This window comes from Egretta garzetta, unplaced genomic scaffold (assembly GCF_000687185.1).
Source record: "Egretta garzetta isolate BGI_Z169 unplaced genomic scaffold, ASM68718v1 scaffold176, whole genome shotgun sequence".
In the NCBI taxonomy this organism is placed as follows: domain Eukaryota; kingdom Metazoa; phylum Chordata; class Aves; order Pelecaniformes; family Ardeidae; genus Egretta; species Egretta garzetta.
In genome coordinates, this window is record NW_009259973.1 from 309,490 (window position 1) to 329,985 (window position 20,496).

Genomic DNA, 20,496 nt, shown 5'->3' on the forward strand with positions numbered 1-20,496 from the left:
TTTCTCCTGGATCAGTTCTGCCTGAAAGCTAGGATTTCATGAACGTGGATAAAATGGTACACCAGTTTGGATTCGACAAGATGGACTGTTCCTCTGTGTTCATCACTAAGCTGTGATGATTTGTGAAGGTTTTGAGCATTGGGACCACCTACCTATCTTGCAGATTAATACGATTTTAAGCATAAAAGTTTAATTTGAGGAATTAATTTTTTTCTTCCCTAAGCTTTGGGGATGTGTAAGGTTACACTTCAATTAAAATGTCTTCTGTAAAATGGGATGTCTGTTTCCTATAGCTTTCCATTTATTTTTGTAAGGTAGTAACACTTAGCATGGCATTTCCATTTCCATAAGTGAGCATTAGCCTAAAAATAAGGTCAAACATATGTGGCATTCAAAAGCTTCTGCGCTTAGCATCCACAAAAATTCTAAAATTCAGCATCTGGACAAGAGTTTAGGGTGAATGGGGGCATGTGGACATGTTTTATGAGTAGAACTTGCAGCAAAGCTGCATTACTGTGAAGTTGGACTTGTCAGATGTGGGTAGATATACAGTATAAGAAATGCCAGTTTGAAATGCAGGTTTTAAAGGTGTTTTTTGTCTATGTGGCTTTGTCTGTTAACAAGCAGCTCTGAAGACTGCAGGGAGACATTTGGTTTGGGTTTTGATAACACTTGTGTGGAGCCAGTTTTCCTTTTTAACTGATTAGATACAAATGTACAAAACTGCACAATTAACCACTGCAGCCTGGAGTTCTCTGGAAATGCCAGCACTGGTAGGTGGTAGCATTTCCTTTTGAGCTGTCCTTGTGCGGCAGGTAGAGGCATGATTGGTGACAGCTCTGGTGACAGTCATCGCAGGTGGTGGCACCTTCTTGGGTCGGTCTGCAGGTAAAGCATGTGGTTGAAACACCATACCACAGCTGCAACACCATCGGTGCTTGAGATGGACAGATTAGAGCCAGCTCACGCACACCCACCTGAGCGGCTGTTCCTGCCTGCAGACATGTGGCCCGGCACACCCTTGCCATCCAGCCAAAGGCTCACTGCTGCTTTCTGCATTCTGTGCACAGGGAGTCCTGCTTCCTTGTGTTTATTGGAAACACTTCTCAAGCTGGTATAAACAATCGTACTAGGAAAATGTTATGGCTCGTTCAATGTAGTGAGGTTTTGTTTTTCTCAGTTTAATACTTCGCCCTTCTCCAGAACAGAATATAAAATGCGCTTGCTAGTAGTGAGTGTGAGACCCTAGCTGGCAAGTGTGGGGATGGGGTTGTTGCTGAAGTGGTAATTCCAGATAATGTTTCTGGAAAGCTGGAAGCAAAGTCAAATTCATTTGCCTGGAGTGAAATTTTTCAAAAGCCTTTAATTATGTTTCTAATAGTGACATGTACTGTTAATGCTTTCATTTCCACCAGCCTGTATCATGATTCACTGTCACCAAATTGATGGTGTTATTGTAGCATCAGTGCTGAGAACTGTATCCTCCTCAATATCTTACCTCCTCCGCTGTTGTTCCATAGCGGGAGTAAGTCAGCTCTCACAAATACAAGCCAGTTTGGTTGTTATTGAACTGTAAGGGCTCTATTGGCTTCCACTTTGCTCGCTTTCCACTCTTCCTGTAGATGTGGCATCTTTCTGGGGAGTGGATGGAGAATCCCTGCAGTGCTGGCTGTGGAAGTCTCCCGCCTTGCACTGGGGGTGGCTGCCTGTACAGACAGGCTCATATCAGCTCGCCTTCCAAAGGGGGGTTCTATGGGCACAGAGGCAGGGGGTAGGGAGCGGTGGGGAGTGGGTACCTGTGGCAGCAGATCAAATGATGTGCTTTAGAGAACTGCATAAAGAATCCCACTCTTCTGCTTTCCCATTATATTTGGGAGTGGGCACATGATGGACACTCTCTGGGCTTTTGCATTTGATTGGGATTTGGCCTGAAGCCTGTGTTGCTGCAAGAGCAAGGCAAGGAGGTAGTTCACCACCAGAGAGCAGTGACGAATGAATGACCACACTCTTGTTTTTTTAAAGATTTTGTTTTGCAAAAGCAGATGATTTGCTGGAACAGAAAAAACCTGTGCAGCGCTTGTGGGTTTTCTGCAGTTTGCTAGTACTTGGCTCTGAGGGGAAAATGCTGCATTGCAGAGAGGCCTTCAGGCTGTCCTTCAGGCTGGATTCCTGACCCCATGCTTAATGATGGCTTTGGAGAATTGATGCTGTGCTTCCCAGGGATGCTGACACACAGTACCCTTGGGTCCCTGGAGAGATCCTGGGTTTGCTGTGCTTTGCTTGTGCACTGTGTTGTGATCTCAGGAGATTATGCTTATAGTGCCTGTAACTCAGGACTACTGAACAGAACAGAAGTGGTCTCTCAGTGGGCTCCCAGGTGGGGATACAGTCCTATTCTGCTGTTGTGTCTCAGTTTCTGGCTCTGTTGGAGATGTACTATCAGCCACATCTTCCTGCAGGGAGGAACCCACCTGCATCCCTGCTGCTATCCTGCTGCATTGAGGAACTGGCTTTGAGCTTCTCGTGTCCACGGAGAGATCATCTTTTCAGGCTCCTTTCTTTCCTCTGATTTTCTGCCAGATCACTGTTTAATGCAAAGCATTACCGCTACATCTCTTCTTCTGGCTCTTCTGTGATGCTGTTCTTCTGGTGGAGTGTAATAATATGGGTTGGAAATTAACTAATAATGATAAACGGAGAGATTAATCTGAGCTGAGAGAACAAACCTTTCCGGCTTCTCTGCCTTTTCTGTGAACTAGCAACAAAACAGTTTCTGCTGGCTGCAACCGACTGCTATGGGGCTGCTGGGAAGCCAAATCTGAGGTTTCTGATTTTCTTCAAAATACTAAAAGCACTTGATGACTTACCTGCTTTGGGCTGCACACTTCCTTTTCTGGTGCCTTGCTCCATCTGTTGAAGTCTCTGAAATAAGTAATATATCTGGGGTAGGGAGGAGAGGCAGCAGAATACCAGATCTTACTTGAGAGGGGTTTGGAAATGAATAGAACATGGATAGCCTTTTCCTAAGGGGTCCCTACACCCCCTCAGCTGGCTCAGAAGACTCACATGTTGCACTGGTACGTGCAGGAGAGGCAGCTTGTGGTGGTCATGATTGTATCAAAACCTTCCCAGAATCTCTACTTAAATGATATAAACTGTAATGGGTCAAAGCCAAGACTTATACTCTACCTGCAAGCCAGGCAGTGGGCATTGAAGACGACCGTGGCCACCTGAGGATGGAGGTTCTTTGTGCTTAGTGAGCACAGAGCATAACTGCCCTGGGCTTTGGTTTTCAGATGCAAACAGAACGTATTACTGTGACAGGATCAAAGTTGGATGCTTGCAGAAACAGGCGTCTTCTGTACCTCTGACTGAGTCTGCGTAGGCATCTTTGGAATGCTCTGCCTCTTGTGATCTTGTGAAACTCTTCTGAGTTTCTTCCTCATGGTGTGTGGTGTGCTGCCTGGTGTTGAACTAGCTGCTGAAAGTAGATATAAAGCCATAACTACCCCTGAACGTGGATTTAAAAAACCACAACTAGAGATCTCCGTAGAGAACTGGGCAAGAGGATCGTGCATGCGCTGTACTGGGAGGGAAGTGCAGCTTCTGTCATAGACAAGGCAGCTCCTGGGAAGGTCTCTGCAATGGCATAGAGACCAGGGCAATCCCATAGCAGAGACCTTTGACATTAATAGCTGGGATTCTTCAGTGTTTGGACCTCTTTCACGCTTGTCTGTCCCAGTTATGAGTGTGACTGGTGGGTGAGAGACAGCCCTGCTTCTGCTTTCCCTGCCAGTGGCTTGATAAGGTTGCTGGTTTTGCTGATGAATGCTGCAGCCGTCAGTTTACCCCGGGACTGCATGAGAGGGCATTCAGGATTAGTAACTCATATTAGTTCATTACTCTGTCATGTCCTGCCATTTAATAAAAATACGGGTTTCCTGGGAGGTGCGTTGAGGTGTTAAATGAGCTTTAAGAAGCCCACAGATAATACAGCCCATTGATCCGTGGGAAGGGGCTGCGTGGTGAGATCCATGGCAGGCTTGCTGACTTCAGAGCCTTGCTATTCACTGAAAACTCTTACTCAAAAATGTTTCCATGTGACTTACTCTTTGTCCCAAGAGGTTTAACTAGAGCCCTGGCATATGAATAGCAGCTGTGAGGAGGAAGAACTGGAACATTCCTTATTTAGGTAATTTCCTAATAACTTTCCAGTTCCCTAAAAATAGTGCAGGATAAAATGCTCCACCGTACCTGACTGGCACAGAGCTGGGAAATGGGAGTTGCTGGGTAATCTAAAACTCACTCTATTGTGTTTCACTCTGACACTAACATCAGGAAAGCATTTCCTATTTTTAGCTTAATTTGTCAAAGTGTCTTAAGGTTCTTGGATACATAGATATCCATTATTTTGAATAGAACATGCATACCGACCTCTTAAATAGCAGTGAAAATCTCCACCTTTCTCTAAATCAACATTTAATATATAGTTGGGGTAAAAGTAAAAAATACAGATGTAAAAAATTTAATCAATACGTAACATCAAAAAGGTCCATGTTTAACTTCCTCTACCAAATTGTACAGGTAACTTCTATTGTATATAGAGTGGCTGTTATAGGCTGAATCTGTTCCAAGATCTCTGTTTACTGACTCTGATCTTTTCCAGTTCATTTCCCTCCCAGTGCTTAAGGCAATTGCTTCTCAGCAGAGGATCTTCCCACAGCTTTGCGTAGGGCTACGCCTCCAGTGCCATTCCATCTCATCACCTTTCAAGTGCCATTATATTGTTCTTTCTTGACACCACCAGAAGTATGGCACAATCTGGATGTTGTTTGTTCCTGTTTCTAAGCATCATGTAGCGATAACAACACTGGAGTAAGTCTGCATCTATCCCAGAAGCAGCATTTGGTGGGGAAACACTCTGCTGGGAACGCTGTTCACCAACAGGTTTACTCAGGCTGCAAACTGAGACCTTTGTCCTCTCACTTTTCATGTGCACTGGGGCAATGAGTTAATAATCTTGTATTCAGTAAGCACCAAGAGTAACTGGTGATCAGAAAGCTACGGGAAAGAAAAGAGTATCTGATCTGTGGGGAAAAAAAAGTTTAAAGGCAAAAAGCAGAAAATGCAATTCACACTCTGGGTGGCCACAGCCTTTTTGGACAGCTGTGCAAAGGACAGGCCTGGTCTTCATGAGGTAGGGTCACCTCAACAAGCAAGGAAAGAAATAAGACAAACTAGGGGATGAGAAGAAGCCATGTTGGGGTTGAGTGAGGTTCTATCGCTAGCTTCAGTGTCCTGTAGTGTCAATTTGGATAAGAAGAGAAACCAAGAAAGGATCTGATGCTGTCAGCATAGTGCTCAGTCCTGCAAGAAGTGCTTTCTAGAGGAGAAAAGTGTACCTTTGTGGGTAATGCTTAGGGCTGTGCAGATTTTGGGGCTAATGTGATCTGTTTAGGAAGCAACAGGAATAATTAACCTCATGATTCAAGTGTAAGAAATTTGGGTCAGCAAATGTTTTGTTTTGTTTTTCCTGTGCAGACCAGGGGCTGTAGAGAGTACTCCAGCCAGTCATCTAACATGTGCTGAGGAATGCAGTGGCTCTCAGTGACAGCTGAGAGTGTGTCCTCCAGTCTGGGTCAGTCCCTTTGCTTCTCCTCTCCCTGACTGCAGCCTGTTGTACATTAGGCATACCATTTCTGTGTGCATATGGATTCACTTGTTCGTAATTTCTTGAAAAAACAAGACCACTTTGGTTACCAGTATACCTATGACCCCTTATCAGAACCCATCCTCGTATATATCCATATCTCAATTTTAAACCAAGCTCACCCCAACAAAGCACCTAACTTTTTTAGCATTCACTTCCTCACTCAAATTTGAAGATTCAAGCAATAACTAATTTATCTCTGGTTTGTCTGGAGCTTAAAATACTGCCTTTGTTTATTGGCACGTCTTTGGTGCTTCAGGAGGTGGTGTGAATCCATTTTCCTTCTACATTAACCATAGCTACTGATATCTTTTGCAGACGTCAAATGTTTATTTCACTAACTGTGTCTCATCCTGTTTTACAGGAGCTTTTAAAGAACATGTAAAGTTCCTGTTCATTAAAAAACCCTTTCAGCCAAACATGCGATCCCTTCCTGGGCAGGGCATCCGTTTCATTTGATGCCTGCAAAGTGGAGACTCACCAGTTGCTGTGTGTGTTCATCCTCTGTACAGGAATCAAAGGCAATACCTGGGGCTGTGGAGCGTGTGGCTGTAATCTCAAGAGGGAGATGCTGCTTTAGTTCGAGCGCCATGTAACTGCTCTGCCTGTGCTCCCTGAAACACTGTCCACAGCTGGTCCCAGTGCTCGAGGCCACATGAAGAAACATGTTTTATTATGACTTGTTCCAGTGTCTCAGCTGTGCTTGAGTCAGCGTACACTTTCTGCTTTGGCTTGCAGTGTCTATGTTCATTACATCTGAGCTGGGAAATGTTTCTGCACACTGTGTTTTGCTAGTCCTGTGTTCCTTTGTATGGATAAAATGTGCTGTATTGACTTCCACTGAAAGATGCTACCTTCCTCAGGTGGGACTGACATCCTGCATGGGTTGCATTGTGAGTTACTGCTCATGGCAATGTAGTTTTAGCTCAATAGCAACTTTTTTTTGGCAACAAGGGATCATTCAAGAGATTCAAGTGGAAAGATGGTGTCTTTTTTTTTACATGGCATTCCTTTTTTTCACCTGTGGTTTGACTGTCTCTTGTGTCTCTTCTTGGGTTTTCATGTCCACTTGTCAGGCTCTGAGACAGTACAAGTAGCATCTTCTCATCCTTGCTTGAAATCCACTATTTTAAAATCAGGGTAAGCTGCACAGAATTTAGAGGCAAATTCCTTTCGCAGTAAAAAAGGTAAACTAATCTCTGCTCCTGAAAGGACAGTAAGTATTGGGTGTGCAACCCCTTTGCACCTGAAGGAATCTTAAACCTGTTAGAAATGGGGAGGGGTGGGGTATAAATGAAGGCAGTAACTGAAGAGGACAGCCACAGCAAGAGTCTAGATGTGGGAGCTTGAACATAGGCTGTCCAGCATGATACAGGGCTAGGCTGACAGGTTGGCTTGGAGACTTTGGAAGTAAATAAAGGTCAGTCGGATCAGCCTGCGAGGGGAGGAAAGGGCTGTCGGGTCTGATGAAGGAGGCTTTATCTTGACTTTTCTGTAAATATTTTTTTCTGCCTTCAGTTTACTGCTATTTTCCCAGGCACTGCTCTGAAGAGTTCAGCTTAGGACATGCCCTCTTGGGTCTGATACCCGCAGTCTCAGGCAGCTCTGGAGTATGAGTTTAGCCCAGGGAAATAAAGTCTGAAGGATGTGTGTTTCAAGCCACAGGCCTTGGGACTGCCTTTAACTCCTCATAGCAGGCTTTAGATCCATATTTAGATACAGGAACATTTTCAATATCACGTTGATACCATCAGTTAGCAAACAATGACTTTTCTTCTGAATTTCCCATGGGAGAAGTTATAATTTATGTGTCAGTTTTAGCTTTCCCTATACATGCCTGCTTACCCTGTTGCATCCCTGAGTACACACAGCTTCTGCTCAGCCACAGCCTGATGGACCGGCTCACTGAGCAGCAGTCATGATGCACAAGTCAGAGGGGAGCAGAAGCTGAGGCAGCCTTTGGGGAGGGGAGGGGAGGGGAGAGGCAGCACAGGACATGAAGCTGAAGCAGTTTTGCAGAACTGGGGGGAGAGGCAAAATCTGATGTGAAGTTACAGCTGGCAGTAAGTGACAGTGTATTTACCTCCTATCAGTCCTACCAGTCTTTCCTTCAATAGAAAAGCCATAACAATAATGGGTCACAAGATGAGAGTGGATATGAAGGGCACTGCTAAAACCTTAGGTCCCTGCAATAACAGAAACATTTGTGGGGTAAAATTCCTGGGTGGTGTTGGTATGCTCCCAGTATGCTCGCAGTGAAGGCAAGTAACAAACTCAATGGTATTTATCTGTCCACAAATACAAATGCTGCTGAGAAATGCTGAAAAAACCCTCAAACAACAAGAAATCTAGAGCCTAGGTTGTCAGAGAAGGGGAACCCGAGCATGGGATCATGTTGGTATATTTAAAGAAAGCTGAAGTAGCATCCTTCCTACTGTCAGAGAAACAGGGCAGTGCAGGTTGGAAGGCATCTCTGCCTGTCTTCATTGGTGTGTGCTGGGATTTTTATTAAAAAGCTCTCCTCTTGAACACAGTGGTAGAAGTGAGGAAAGCAGTTTCCAGTTCTCTTGTTTCATCAGTACGTAGTTCTGGACAGAAGGTGACAGGACTTTTGCCATTTCCTGCTGTTTGCAGGTAAGGACTCACATGCAGTAATAAATGCACGATGTGATTCCTCCAGGATCCCATGTCATTGTGCTGGTAAAGGCTAGGTAGGAGCGAGCGACTCTTGGAAATCTTCCTAAGTGCTGGATTCTGGAGAAGAGTTTCTGCAGTGTAATGCATCAGGGTCACAGAACTCCTTTTTTTTTTTTTTTTTTTTTTTTTTTTTTTTTCCACAGCAAATAATTTTGAAGTATTTCACACTGTGTCTTACTTGAGCTCTTTTTGTTTTCATACCTCAGATGAACTATGTTATGGTGGAGTAACCTAAAAGTAAAATCAATGACTGACATGGTACAATCCTTCTTTAAAAAAAAGAGGAGGGGAGGGGGAGGGAAAGCTTCAGCAGTGTGTGTGAGAGGAGGGGAAAAAACCCCCAATTTCCTATAGTTTAAAAAACCAAACCCCCAAACTATGTGCCAGTGTCAGCCCTGCCCTCTAGTGCTCAGTGAGTATGAGATTGTTGCATGGTTCACAGCAATGTTGTCCAAGGCCACGCTCAGCTGATTACTTTTTAAGGTGTATTAGAGTGTGGGTTTTTTTTGTGTGTGTATGTGCATTTGTTTTTTGAGGGTGGTGGTGGTGTTTCTGGTGTTTTCATAGGATTTTGCTGCAAGACAGCCAAAATCAACCTCAAGCTTTGCTGGGTGATGGGCTCTATAAAAAAAATCTGAAGTACCTTGCGCACCTAAGATAATAATTATAATAAAAAATTAATTAAGCTGCAAAAGAATAAGAGTGTTTATGTGATTTATCTCTAACTGAAGCTTCCCCTCCACAGTATTGAAGGCGAGTATGTTCCCGTGGCAGGCGACGAGGTCACTTACAAGATGTGCACCATCCCGCCGAAGAACGAGAAGCTTCAGGCGGTGGAGGTGGTGATTACCCATCTAGCTCCTGGAACCAAGCATGAGACCTGGTCAGGACACGTCGTCAGCTCCTGAGGCATCCCGGAGGGAGCGCAGCCGCTGCCTGCATGGTCACTGCTCAACAACTGGCTGCAGGGGATGTGTCCTAAGAATATTCTACGTATTGTGCGGGAGGAAATACTGCATTGTCAATAAGCAGAAGTAGGCCAAAATTACCATTTTTACAGCTGGCCTCAAAAAAGAAAAAAAGGCAATTCAGATGCTAATGAAAAAATCTATCGTAATGTGTTTACAAAAAACCGTACTTTAAAAAGACCTAGTTTGTGTGCTTGGAGGGGGGGAAATTTGGTTTTTCTTCTATCTTGTGACCTGATTCCAGTAAATGTCCAGAGGAATCAGGAGAGGTTTGAAGGAGGGCTCTTCTAGTGCAGACAGCCGTAGCAGAGGCAGGACTCCGAGGCCCTGTAGGTGCGTGAGCATTGTGTTCCCTTGGGCTGCCCTTCCTTAAGGGCTGGAGTACGCTTACTGCTGCTAACAGTGCCCAAATGCGTTGGCTTGAGAGAGGGAGAGAGGCATTAGTTGCTGTGATTTGTGATTTTTCCTCATGGAAGGAAGCTCACAAACAGAGCAGCTGCCGCAGGGTGGAAAAATCTCCATCTGGAGGTTACGCTCCAATGGCCATGGCTGGGTGCCCTTCAGGTGCACCATTTGCAAACGGCATGTCTGCATATGTGTGGAATATTGTGGTTTTAAAACCTGGATTGTTTGTGAATTTACTTAGGTGCCTTGATGGTTGATTAGCAACAGATTTTATAGGCCAGTATTAAAAAAAAAAAACAAAAACAACAAACAACCCAAAATTTAAAAAATTTGCTTCAAGGTAAGTGGTAGAGAGCTGTAGAGTATGGGATACTTCATAGCCTCTGTGTGTGAATTTAGATAAAGCTGAGGATTACCTTCATGATTGCATATAGTTGGATGTCTGCCATGGTATTTCACTGGGCAAGCAGAGTAACTGTACTTCTGAAAAGCAAGTTATGTGCTGTTCAGATGACCGTGTGTAAAATACCATGCGAGTTACTCAATAGGCTCAGCTGTCTCAGTGAAGTAGATTCTGCAGCTATTTCCCTGGAAAACTTGCTTGGTAGGATGTGATATGGTCACCCTTGCCCTGACTCTCCTCTGCCTGCAAGATTTCATGTAGTTGTAGTGCAATGAAATTAGTTCTGTTCCTATTTGCCTTCCACATCTTTTTTTCAAATGAAGCATTTTTCTCTATTATGTTCCTAACAGTGGATTTTTATTGACTTTGCAAATAAAAAAAAAAAACCAAAACAAAAAAATGGCATGATACTCTTCTGTAAGTTGTGTGAAACAGCATAACTTCAGTTGCCTGTCTGCAGTTTCAACAATAGGCGCTTGCTGTCATGAAATGTCTTAACACTCTCTCACAGCAGATGGTCTGTTCCGAGGGCTGACCCGGGGAGAGCTCGGATGTGTGGAGGTTAGTAACTGCTGTGAGGGCTTGCTTTACCTCAGCTGCACCTGTGTTATTACACTGTAGTGTAATAATAATGACCAGCCTGTAGCGGAGTTTTGGGGTTTTGTTTTCTTCTTTATTAACCATAAGACTTAGTAGTTATGGTTTTAACATTGTCCAGCTTGTTGGAATATCGCACACTGCTTCCTTTACAATAAATGCAACCATTATAATGCTTTAGTGTATGTCTTCAGTCAGCTGTGTTGAAGATGATTAGCATTGAAGACAGAGGAGAATGCAGTGCCTGCATATGCACACCTGTATGATATTTACAAGTTTTTTTAAAAAGCGTTGTTGCCTGGCATTACCAGAAAAATTGGGAGTAATTTAGCAAGTTTTATAGCTGCTTAAAGGTTTAATGTAAAATATATACTACTACTTCTGTAAATATGTTTATTTTCATTATATACTATTTAATGTTATATTGCTATTTAATATTATGTATGTTAAGCTATAGTAGGGGCTAACAGGGAGGGATAGTGTAGCCTGGTCATTTAATCTGAAACTTGGGGCAGGAAGGGCTCTCACACTTAAGCAGGGGCTGCCCAGGCAGAGCAGCCAGTATTCAAATCTGCTGCAGCAAAGCTTTAGCCAGGCTCCAGGGGACAGGACCCTGCCCTGCCCTGCCCGCTCCAGCTCACACTACGAAGAAGAGCCGGAAGCAGCGGAGTAGGCATTGTGAGTTGCTTTGCTCTCTCTTTTTTCCTCCCCTCAGAGACATGGAATGTTTGCTTGTCCTCTGTTCGCATGAGAGGCAGAAGATAAACCTTAGCTATTGGCATGGCTGTGCAAGACGGACTAGCAAGCTTTTTTGTTTTGAACATGCGCAGGTATGTGCTCACAAATGATTGTATTTGAGGCTGAAAGCAAATCTGGGTTTGGGCCTGCACAAGCAGTTTTGCATAGGTAACTTTCTGCAAATACAGGAAACAAACATGCATTAAACAGCCAAATAATCAGATACATTGTATACACGTACACACAAAGCAGCAGCTATTAAAATCTGGCCATCTTTGAAGACTGTTCCTGCACTACAGATGGTTCTGGCCCAAAGTCTGCTCCGACTAAAATGGTAGAGGCTGAGTTGCCCTGTGGAAGCAGGCATGTGAGCAGGGTGTTGGAAGATGAGGCACTTCTGATGTACGTGGGCATTGCAGCTCCCCCTCGGTTTTTCTGTAAGCCCTTTTGAGGATTTTGGTTTGTACACAAAGCTCGTATTCTCCTCTTTTTTTTCTGTGTAAGTATCTATCGCATACACTTGGAACTGGAAAGATTGAAGTCAATCATTTTATTGTACAGACAGGCAGCATACAGCAGGTCTGCTTTACATATTTTATTTGCCAAAATGACAAATTGAAACAGTAATTTTTCATGATGAAACCTTATTCTCCTTTACTAAATTAAACTGTTCATACACAAGATTACTTTCCTAATGCAAGGTGAGAAAAGTAATATTAACAGTTACACTGATTGTCATGCTTCAACTTGAATTTTAATAGAAACGTAGTCTAGGTCATTTTTCTTAGTACTAAAATCTCATATACCCTTAATGCCTTACCAGGAAAATAAGGAATGTAATTAGTGGCAGAAATATTTTGCTACTATGCTCAAGTTGTGTTAATTAAGTTTTATAAATTTTTTAGTTTCAAAAAGAGTCTGCAAAAAGTGTAGGTACCGTGAACTGTACTGAGGAGGTAACTTTAGCACCAGTTGGTCCAGCCCTTCCAGTGGCGGCAGACTCCACGCACCTCTGACCATGAGATCAGGGACTTCTGGCTCAGTTCTACCTTCCCACCCCCAGGAAGAAATAAAACCTGCCTCTTTTACTCATCTTCCAGTTTTAAACAGGAAAATCCCAACTGTCTTATAATTCATGTCTTTATACCAGAAGGTAGTAGTTTAAAACAACAACTCTAAAACGTTCATCTTTTAAATAGCAGCTTCAAAATAAAAAATAGGGATAAAGCCTTGCAGGCCAATTCTGAGACCATAAATCAACTACAGGCAGATTATTCCCTCTCTCTCCCCGCCCCCCCCCAGTGTAATTAATTAGCTAAAGAAGTTTACTGATGACTTAAACAATAACAAAAAATCAACAAAAATAATAAAAGAACCCCAACAAAGTCTACAACCAGCCAAAAAGAAAACAAAGTACCTGTGTGGATGGAAACAGTGAAAGGATGGTGCTACATGAGCTCTGCTGTATTCCACCAGTCATCAAGGTTCCCTTCAGTTAAAACATTTCCCTTTAGTAACGGCTGACCTGCAAAGCACTTGCTATTCATGACCAATTACAAAAAACAATACAGAATGAAGGTGTTTTAAGTTATTAAGCTGTCTTAACTGTTTTGTAAGTAAGTGTGAATTCTAAAAGTCTTTTATTTAAAAAATAGCTCTTCACAGATTCTTCGTGTATCCTGTGGGGATGTGACGCTGTGGCCTTCTGTTCTGGAGTCTGTGAAAATTTCATAGTCATTCCCTCCCTGAAAACAGAAGAGAAAAACAGCACAAGAGGATTTAACATTATCTAACTTAACATGTAGTCACAGTTTTGGGATGGAAAAGGGACACATAAAGGAAATTATGGAAAGAAGGGACATAACATATTCATGTCTGAGATGTCTTCCAGAAAGCTAAAAAACCTGCAAACCACCACTTTGAGACTTTGCATGTGTCTATACCACACCTGTGCTGAAACTTCTGCTCAACACCACAAATGCTCACGTGAGAACTTCCTGACCTGCACGTTAGTATTGGTAATGAGAGAGCAGAACTCTCACTCTAAGTTTAGCCACGCTTTTAAGTTTGGTATAGCAACCCAGTATTGACTTTTTGAAATTATTCACTTGTTAATATTAAGGTGTAAAGCTTGTTACAGAACACTATGCCAGCATGTGGTATTTGTAACTTATTTCCATTATTCTCTTCCCGCCAACTTGGTTTCCTTTCCTTTTAATTAAATCATTGTCAAGACTGTTGATCCTTCACTACTGCAGTAATGTTTTGGCTTTGCTAGTTCCTGGTCTGATGTGACATTTGTAACTGTTTTCTAAGCACAGGAGAGCAATGAAAGATCTTTCCACAGCTGGCTCAGGGAACAAAGGCGCTGCCACCTGCAAGAGCAGCGATCCCCGAAAGCCGCAGCTTCGTGCGCTACAGGAAGCGGTACCTAATTTTTGTATGTTGTTTTCCAGTGAGTCAGCAACAACTCCTGCTACTTCAAAACTCTGAAAATGCTGCACTGCCAATTATAGTGTTTAAAATCAACTCTCTAAACTCTACACTGGAGGGACAGGTGATTACTTTTGCAGCTGGTGTCAAGGAGGGAAAAACTCCCATTAATTTAAAGCTTGTTTTTTTCCTATAAAACTTGGCCTTTTTAAGTTTATAAAACTGTCAAGTTCTTCGTAACTTACAGTTATAAAAAATGTAAGTTCTTATAAAACTAAGCCTTTACTTCTAAAACTTAGCCTGACACTGTCCCTTGGCTGTGTTCAGACACAGTGTTGCCCTCACTAGCTCTAGTCAGGTCTGCTCACCGTTTTCAAAAGCTTCTGAATTGCCCTGTGGAGTTGTTTAGCTCTCCCCAGTGACTAGGGACAGGAATTACAAGTAATTTAAGTTCCTCAATGTGGAGACAGAGTGGTTAGCAAAGGAACAGTATTAAATTCAATGGAAAATAAATACATTTAGATCACCAGCCACCAAAGAAGCATCTGTCTACAATAACCAAACAGGATAATGAGTTCTATATAGCCACATCACCTAGGTTTTTAATGTAATTACAGAAGTTCAATTTAAAAACATATTCCAGTATTAAGTCTGTCAAGAACATTGCATTCACTTCAGAAAACAGAAGAAAAATCCCTGCTGACGGCTATCTCCCAGCCAGTTAAACATGGACACGTGTTGCATTTATATTCTGACTTTAAGTCTTGTCAGGTATAAGGCAATTGGTTAGAACCTAGAGTGCTTGTGGTTTAAAACAGCAGCTCTGAAATGAAGATATAGAACAATATACTCACTGGCATAGTCTTATCTCCAAAGAAATAAATAGTCTTGTATCCATCGTTGGCAATGATTCCTAAGCAGTACCTCTTATCCCAGCCATCTGGGAACACATCAAAGCTGATCTGGCCTCCTGGGATAGACACAAACCAAGCACACTTTGTTGTATTACAAGAGCACATTTCTGAGGGTAGTGAGGAAAACTAAAGTGAGGAAAAACTAAACCGGGTAAGATTTTTGGTAGAGGGAGCTTTGCAGAAGTCACAGAAATATTACAAGACCCTGGAGTTAAGTCTTACAAGTACAGAAAGTATTTTATAGGGTATCAGTTATTACAGTTGTGATTATTATGTACCCATTAAATATGAAAGTCTTACCACGTTCCCAAACACTGACTGCTTTCAAACAAACTGAACCTTTCTTCAAGAATTACATTTAATCTTTTTACTTTTAGAAAGGAACTACATGAATGAATACAGCCATCGGTGTACGTTCAGCCATAAAGTCTTACGCAAAAGACTTTCTAAAGCTTTCAGAATAGAAAAAGGAGGAAATCAGCCTTTTTAAACACAGCCTAACAGGACAACTGTTCCAGTTCCAAATCCTTGGACTTTACCAATACACAAAAGTGCAATTCACAGTTGAAGTGGGTGTCAAAGAGGTATTTACAACATGCTTTAGGAGAGCTATACTGGCCCTTCATTTCTGCCACAATGTTTCAATACCACAGCTACTAATAGCAACAATACTTCTATAATTCTGAAAAATAGTAATGTGGTAATATATTGGGGGAGAGGGGAAAAAAAAGAAAAAAATGCATGGAAAACTAATTCCCCCTTATTATCACTTTTCTCTTTAAGCTTGCACTTGCTTTTGGATTTTCTTTCCTCTCCTTCCTCCCACACAATGCAGCTACAGAACTGAAGAACCAAGGGCTACTGGAACAGTACTGATGTAGTATTTCTGATCAAAATTGATTTGCAGAAACTGCTCTGACTGATCAGAAGCATATAATAGGTTTCAAAATGAGCAGACTCAGTCACATAACTGACATTAAGACAATGAACTGATGACAAGCAATGAAGTTCTTTGTTGATGGATTTCAATTAAAATGTACCAAATGAAAGCCTAGAAGGAAAAAGAGGCTGAGTCGTGCATGCAGTGCCTGCAACCACCCCCAGAGATAACTGTCACACAAATGAGACAGGATATGTCATACCCATAAGAGGACGTGATTTAACTGAAATTTAAATTAAATGATGTTTTAAGTTAAATTATTTTAAATGTGATACCTATAGAAAACGTGAGGCCTTTTCCTGCAAATTCTCTTCGTAAATCAGCTACAAATTTCTCCCTTATGTGTTCCTTCTGTTTAAAACAAACAAAACAAAACCAAACATCAGTTACATGCTGTGTTAATTCTCATCAATAAAAAGATAACCACAAAAATACCCAAAGGTCTGAGTAGCAGGACTGGCATGATGTAGCTGTATTTTTTTTATTACTGAAAGCATGCTGAGACTATTTCCACTTTAATCTGTTATCTACTTGTAAAAAAACAAGAGCAAAACTTCACATACATGGTGTGAGATGTGCTTTTCTAGCTGACAGTCTCAGAATATTAAGGAAGTATGCTTCAACTCCCAGTAAAATTGAGTTTTACAAATGGGGAGACTGAGGCATAGGAAGAGACTCAAAACTGGTACAACTCTCTTGATGCTGTAGACTCCAGAAAGGGTATTTTCAGAATGCCTTGGGCTTAGGTATCTTTCAGTATCCATTAACTGAGTCACAGGCAAAGACTGCTTTTGAGGAAACAGATCTCAAGTTTTGTATCAGGTCAGAAACAGTCACTATGGTGTATCATGGCTCAGATTCATTTCAGCCTCGCACATTTAGCTGTGTACAAAGGAAAATATATGGGGAATAATCTGACCTCAGCTTTTAAATTCTGCTTTAAAGAGTTAACAAGAAAAGTAATAATTTCATTACTTTGAATGGATATAGGCTGGTATACTAAGGAGCACTCCAGATAAGTATGGTTTTGTCTATGACAGGGTTTTTCAGGAACGCTGTGTGCAGAGGCAGGACGTTGGGTACTCTGGATACAGGGCTGAAAGGAACACGAGCCAAGCCTACCCCTTCTGCAAGTAAACATTGTTAACTATTGCAACAAAAACCCTGTTGCGTGTTTCTCTAAGTCCAAACTAAGAAGTTAGTTAGTTAAACTACATGGAAAGGAGTAAAATGAAAAAAAATAGCACAAAGTATAAAAGCTTTTTAAAAATCATAACCTGGCCATAACTGCCTCTTCCAGAAGAGTTGGATATTTTTCAAGAGCTGTAACTCACTTTATCAAGTTCATAGAACTCAACTCGTTCTTCCTGGCTGCAGCTTCTTCCTATAGGGGACACATTTAACATCCCGTTTCGGAACTCAATAAAAGTGCCCCTGAAAAAGAATTGATTAACGAGAGAGAAAGTAGATGAAAAATAGCTCAAACTACTGAATATCACAAAGAAATTCCATTTAATTCTGAATACAATGGGAATCAGATGTCTCCTTCAGCCTCTCATTGTATGCATAAAAAAACCTGATGTGTAGGAACCAATACCTCTGGCATCAAGGAGCCTTTTGGACATTTATTTGAATCTGGCAACCTCAACATCATCCTTACTGACTTTTAAAAGGACAATTTGGTTTTGAAAGTATGACTGGAGCATCCTGTCAACCCACTCCTCAGACCCTGACAGGCCAGTCTGTCAGCTTTGGGGTGAAGCAGCAAAATTTAGAGCAATCTTGGCAGCGTTTCTAGCTTAGCCTTGCGTGTGGTAGGTATTAATGTCCTGAGCAGCTGCTCCCTCACGCATCACACAGAACTGATCTTACTGCATGCTTCTAATCTCTGGAAAACATTACGCTGCTGAATTCCAAACATGTCAAGGAAATACTCCTACTTCCAAACTGAACTTCCTTTCCTCTTAAATAAAAATGCTGTCAGTATTTCAAATCCCGTGTTCCAGTTGGGACCTTGTCTTTGTAAGCATGGACTGAGCTCTGTTTCATCTACACGGTGTTCCTAAACCACAAATTACTCATTTTTTGCTGAGCAGCCTGCTTTACATGTTGATGCTCAACACTCTAACATGGACAACATGGTGACACCCGGATGCGTGCATGCACATACCTTTTCTTTGGCAGTTTAATCTTCGCAATATAACTCAGGCAGTAGTTGATTAGATCTTGAAGTATGTCCTCACCCAGGTGACCCTGAATGTTCTAACAAAATAAATACCATTCAACCAAGGGTCCAGAATTTGAGATTCTAAAAACAAGTCACACAGAAAACACAGACATTGGATAATCAAGCATGGTTAATACCGCAAAGAAACCCTCAACTACCAACTCTCAGTTGATGCACACATAGTACTAACTTTTAGTTAGAGTTAGCTCTCATTTTTGTTTACTTTGTGGTTTTTTTAAACCGTAATACCAGACTCTCATTTAATCTATTCCCTACTAGTACTTGCTCTACAAGGAAAAAGCATGGGCCAAAGACAGCAGACCTAAACAAAAAGTTGCCGTTAACCCCTACCGTAGCCAAGTGTGAAAAAATGGAGACTGTTACTGCAGTAAATTGGAAACCACGGCTCAAGTCAGCCATTTCAGCCAGGATCTCTTAAATTTTTAATCTCCATTGCTTATGTTGAACCAATGAAGAGGACTAGGGTACCTAGAATAAGATGTCTGTTTATAGTAATTTAGAGTATTTAGAATCACAGAATCGTTTAGGTTGGAAAAGACCTTTAAGATCATCAAGTCCAACCGTTAACCTAACCCTGCCAACCCACCACTAAACCCTGTCCCTTCTAGCTTATGTAACATATCAGAATGAATGCACTCTGCATTAATACTACAAAGCACCTACAAGACATCTATGTGAAGCTTTGGGAACCCTAAGGCCCAACCAATGAAATGCCATACTCCACAGGACCTCTGGGGGCAGGCGGCTTGGCCATGTTTCCTACGGATAAACTGAGGGAAAGGCTGCTCCAGGATTTTCACCGTTCTAATTTGATCAGCCCCTCCAGACTCCAATAGCTTTCGGTTTGGAGAACACCCCAAAGAATAAATCTTAAGGTGCTGACTGTCGTTGCATGAATCAGGGCACCAAATGAATGATCTGTTAGAGAAGTAACAGATGAAAATAGCAGCAATTTTGGGCTTGGTTAGAAGGGTGATTACAGAAGACGGCACTGGAGCAACAAAGCAAAATCTTATTTAGAAAATTTCTCTGTCACGTTACTGGAAATTTTACTCTTACCTGCTTGCTCAAGAATTTCCCATCTTTATATGCTACCAGACCATTTTCTGGAAAAACGTAGTCAAATTTTTCAACCACTACAACCAAACAAAAAGACAGTAACTTACAATTTCCCCTGTACGTTTAATGCAGAATTGTCTTCCAGATTAAATAGATTAAAATAGAGCAAATAGATCATAAAGCGTGAAAGATTTGGCAGCATAACATCAAGCACAAGATCAAAACCACTCTCATTTCTCTGCAAGATTAACACACGCCTCAAATGGCACGAAGCTTTTCAGTTAAGTCACCTGCATTTTTGCTTATAGGCTCTTCCTCTCCTGCAAACGTGTCCCTGCATTAAATGTAAGGAAGGGACTGAACACCTCAAATATTACAAGCACCTGGCACACAGCCAGAGAGCAAATCAAATACTACTATTTTAGGTTTGTTTGCTGAACATTACTAATCTACAGCAGATGTCCAAGCATTGTGAGAATCCTACTACAGCACACGGTGATACAGCTTTCTGGAGACCACTTGTAAGCCAAACAAATTCCGAGTTATTTGGGTGTTACAGAAGGCTACCAGTGGCATCAATTAAGTGAGGACCATTGAAGATGGTCTTTTATACAGAGAAGGAAATGCCTCTCAAAGGACTAAAGCCCATCTCTGTGTTGTAACCCCACAGTTAACAAAACCAGATCCTACAGGGATGAGCTAGACATCAGAGCAGCCTGCACGCGCGTCTACATTAGGTACAGAATTCCGTTTTGAAAAGACAACGTTAAAAACCCCTCCTATGGTACCATCGCAACGTCGGGATTTCACTATTATTAACTGCCCCTTCTATGATACCGAGAGATCTGTAAGATGCAAACAGAGGCTGCAGTTTCTAAACGCCTGTAAGTAGCTTTTGAGAGACGGAGTGCTACACAGCAAAACCAGGGACAAGGTTTAAGGCAGGGAAGGAGGAAAATGAGAAGTCTTTAACCCACATTTAACCTTCACGGCTTCCTTGTAAGCAATTCAGCGCGAGGGATTGCATCAGCCGCTATCCTTACCGTCATCGCCAAGCTGCTCCTTGATCTTTTCAAAATCTGAACCACCCACCACTCCGACTTTCACCTTCTGACGCAACTTCTGCAGAAACGCGGCCATCTCTGCTGTGATTTTCTAGGTTCCAAAAGAAAAGAATTGGGTTTGTCAGTACTCTTATCGGGAGACCAGCACCTCTGTTTCGCGGTAATTATTAAAAGCCGGCCGTACTGTGCATAGCTCTAAGAAAAAGGGAGGATATTTTTTTTTTTTTTCCCCTTAAACGGCGAAGCAAGCTCCCACGTCACGCATCGCGGAAGGGATGCGGAATGCGATGTGCTGGCGCACTCCGTTCCCTAAGGGCTGC

At 42.1% G+C, this 20,496-nt stretch overlaps 2 protein-coding genes across 4 annotated transcripts in view; one reads left to right on the forward strand and one right to left on the reverse strand.

The window, feature by feature from the left end:
- Positions 1–10,555, forward strand: part of CARHSP1 (calcium regulated heat stable protein 1) — a 59,626-nt gene extending 49,071 nt beyond the window's left edge. For 2 of the 3 annotated variants that reach the window (XM_009640330.2, XM_035895851.1), the window contains exon 4: positions 9,153–10,554. In XM_009640330.2, coding sequence (XP_009638625.1) covers positions 9,153–9,315 — 163 coding nt within the window. In that variant the 3' untranslated portion in view covers positions 9,316–10,554. Of the gene's footprint in view, positions 1–9,152 lie in introns of all 3 variants that reach the window. The other variant, XM_035895850.1, reaches the window with a different exon arrangement.
- A 1,610-nt stretch (positions 10,556–12,165) lies between these two features.
- On the reverse strand, positions 12,166–20,459 carry PMM2 (phosphomannomutase 2). Its single transcript, XM_009640331.2, has 7 exons — positions 20,156–20,459; positions 19,113–19,189; positions 17,976–18,067; positions 17,140–17,239; positions 16,081–16,156; positions 14,806–14,921; positions 12,166–13,263 (listed from the first exon to the last, which is right to left on the reverse strand). The coding sequence occupies exons 1-7, from the start codon at positions 20,250–20,252 to the stop codon at positions 13,159–13,161; spliced, it is 663 nt and encodes a 220-aa protein (XP_009638626.1). The 5' UTR covers positions 20,253–20,459; the 3' UTR covers positions 12,166–13,158.
- Between the last annotated feature and the right edge of the window lie 37 nt (positions 20,460–20,496).

What these genes read in the sequence shown, in the direction of transcription:
- PMM2 (XM_009640331.2), bottom strand. Translation starts at nt 20,252, where the DNA reads ATGGCCGCGTTTCTGCAGAAGTTGCGTCAGAAGGTGAAAGTCGGAGTG. An exon ending in AGGCCTCACGTTTTCTATAG is followed by an intron (nt 14,922 to 16,080) that starts GTATCACATTTA and finishes TGTCTATCCCAG; the next exon opens with GAGGCCAGATCAGCTTTGAT. An exon ending in TTGGAGATAAGACTATGCCA is followed by an intron (nt 13,264 to 14,805) that starts GTGAGTATATTG and finishes TTCTGTTTTCAG; the next exon opens with GGAGGGAATGACTATGAAAT.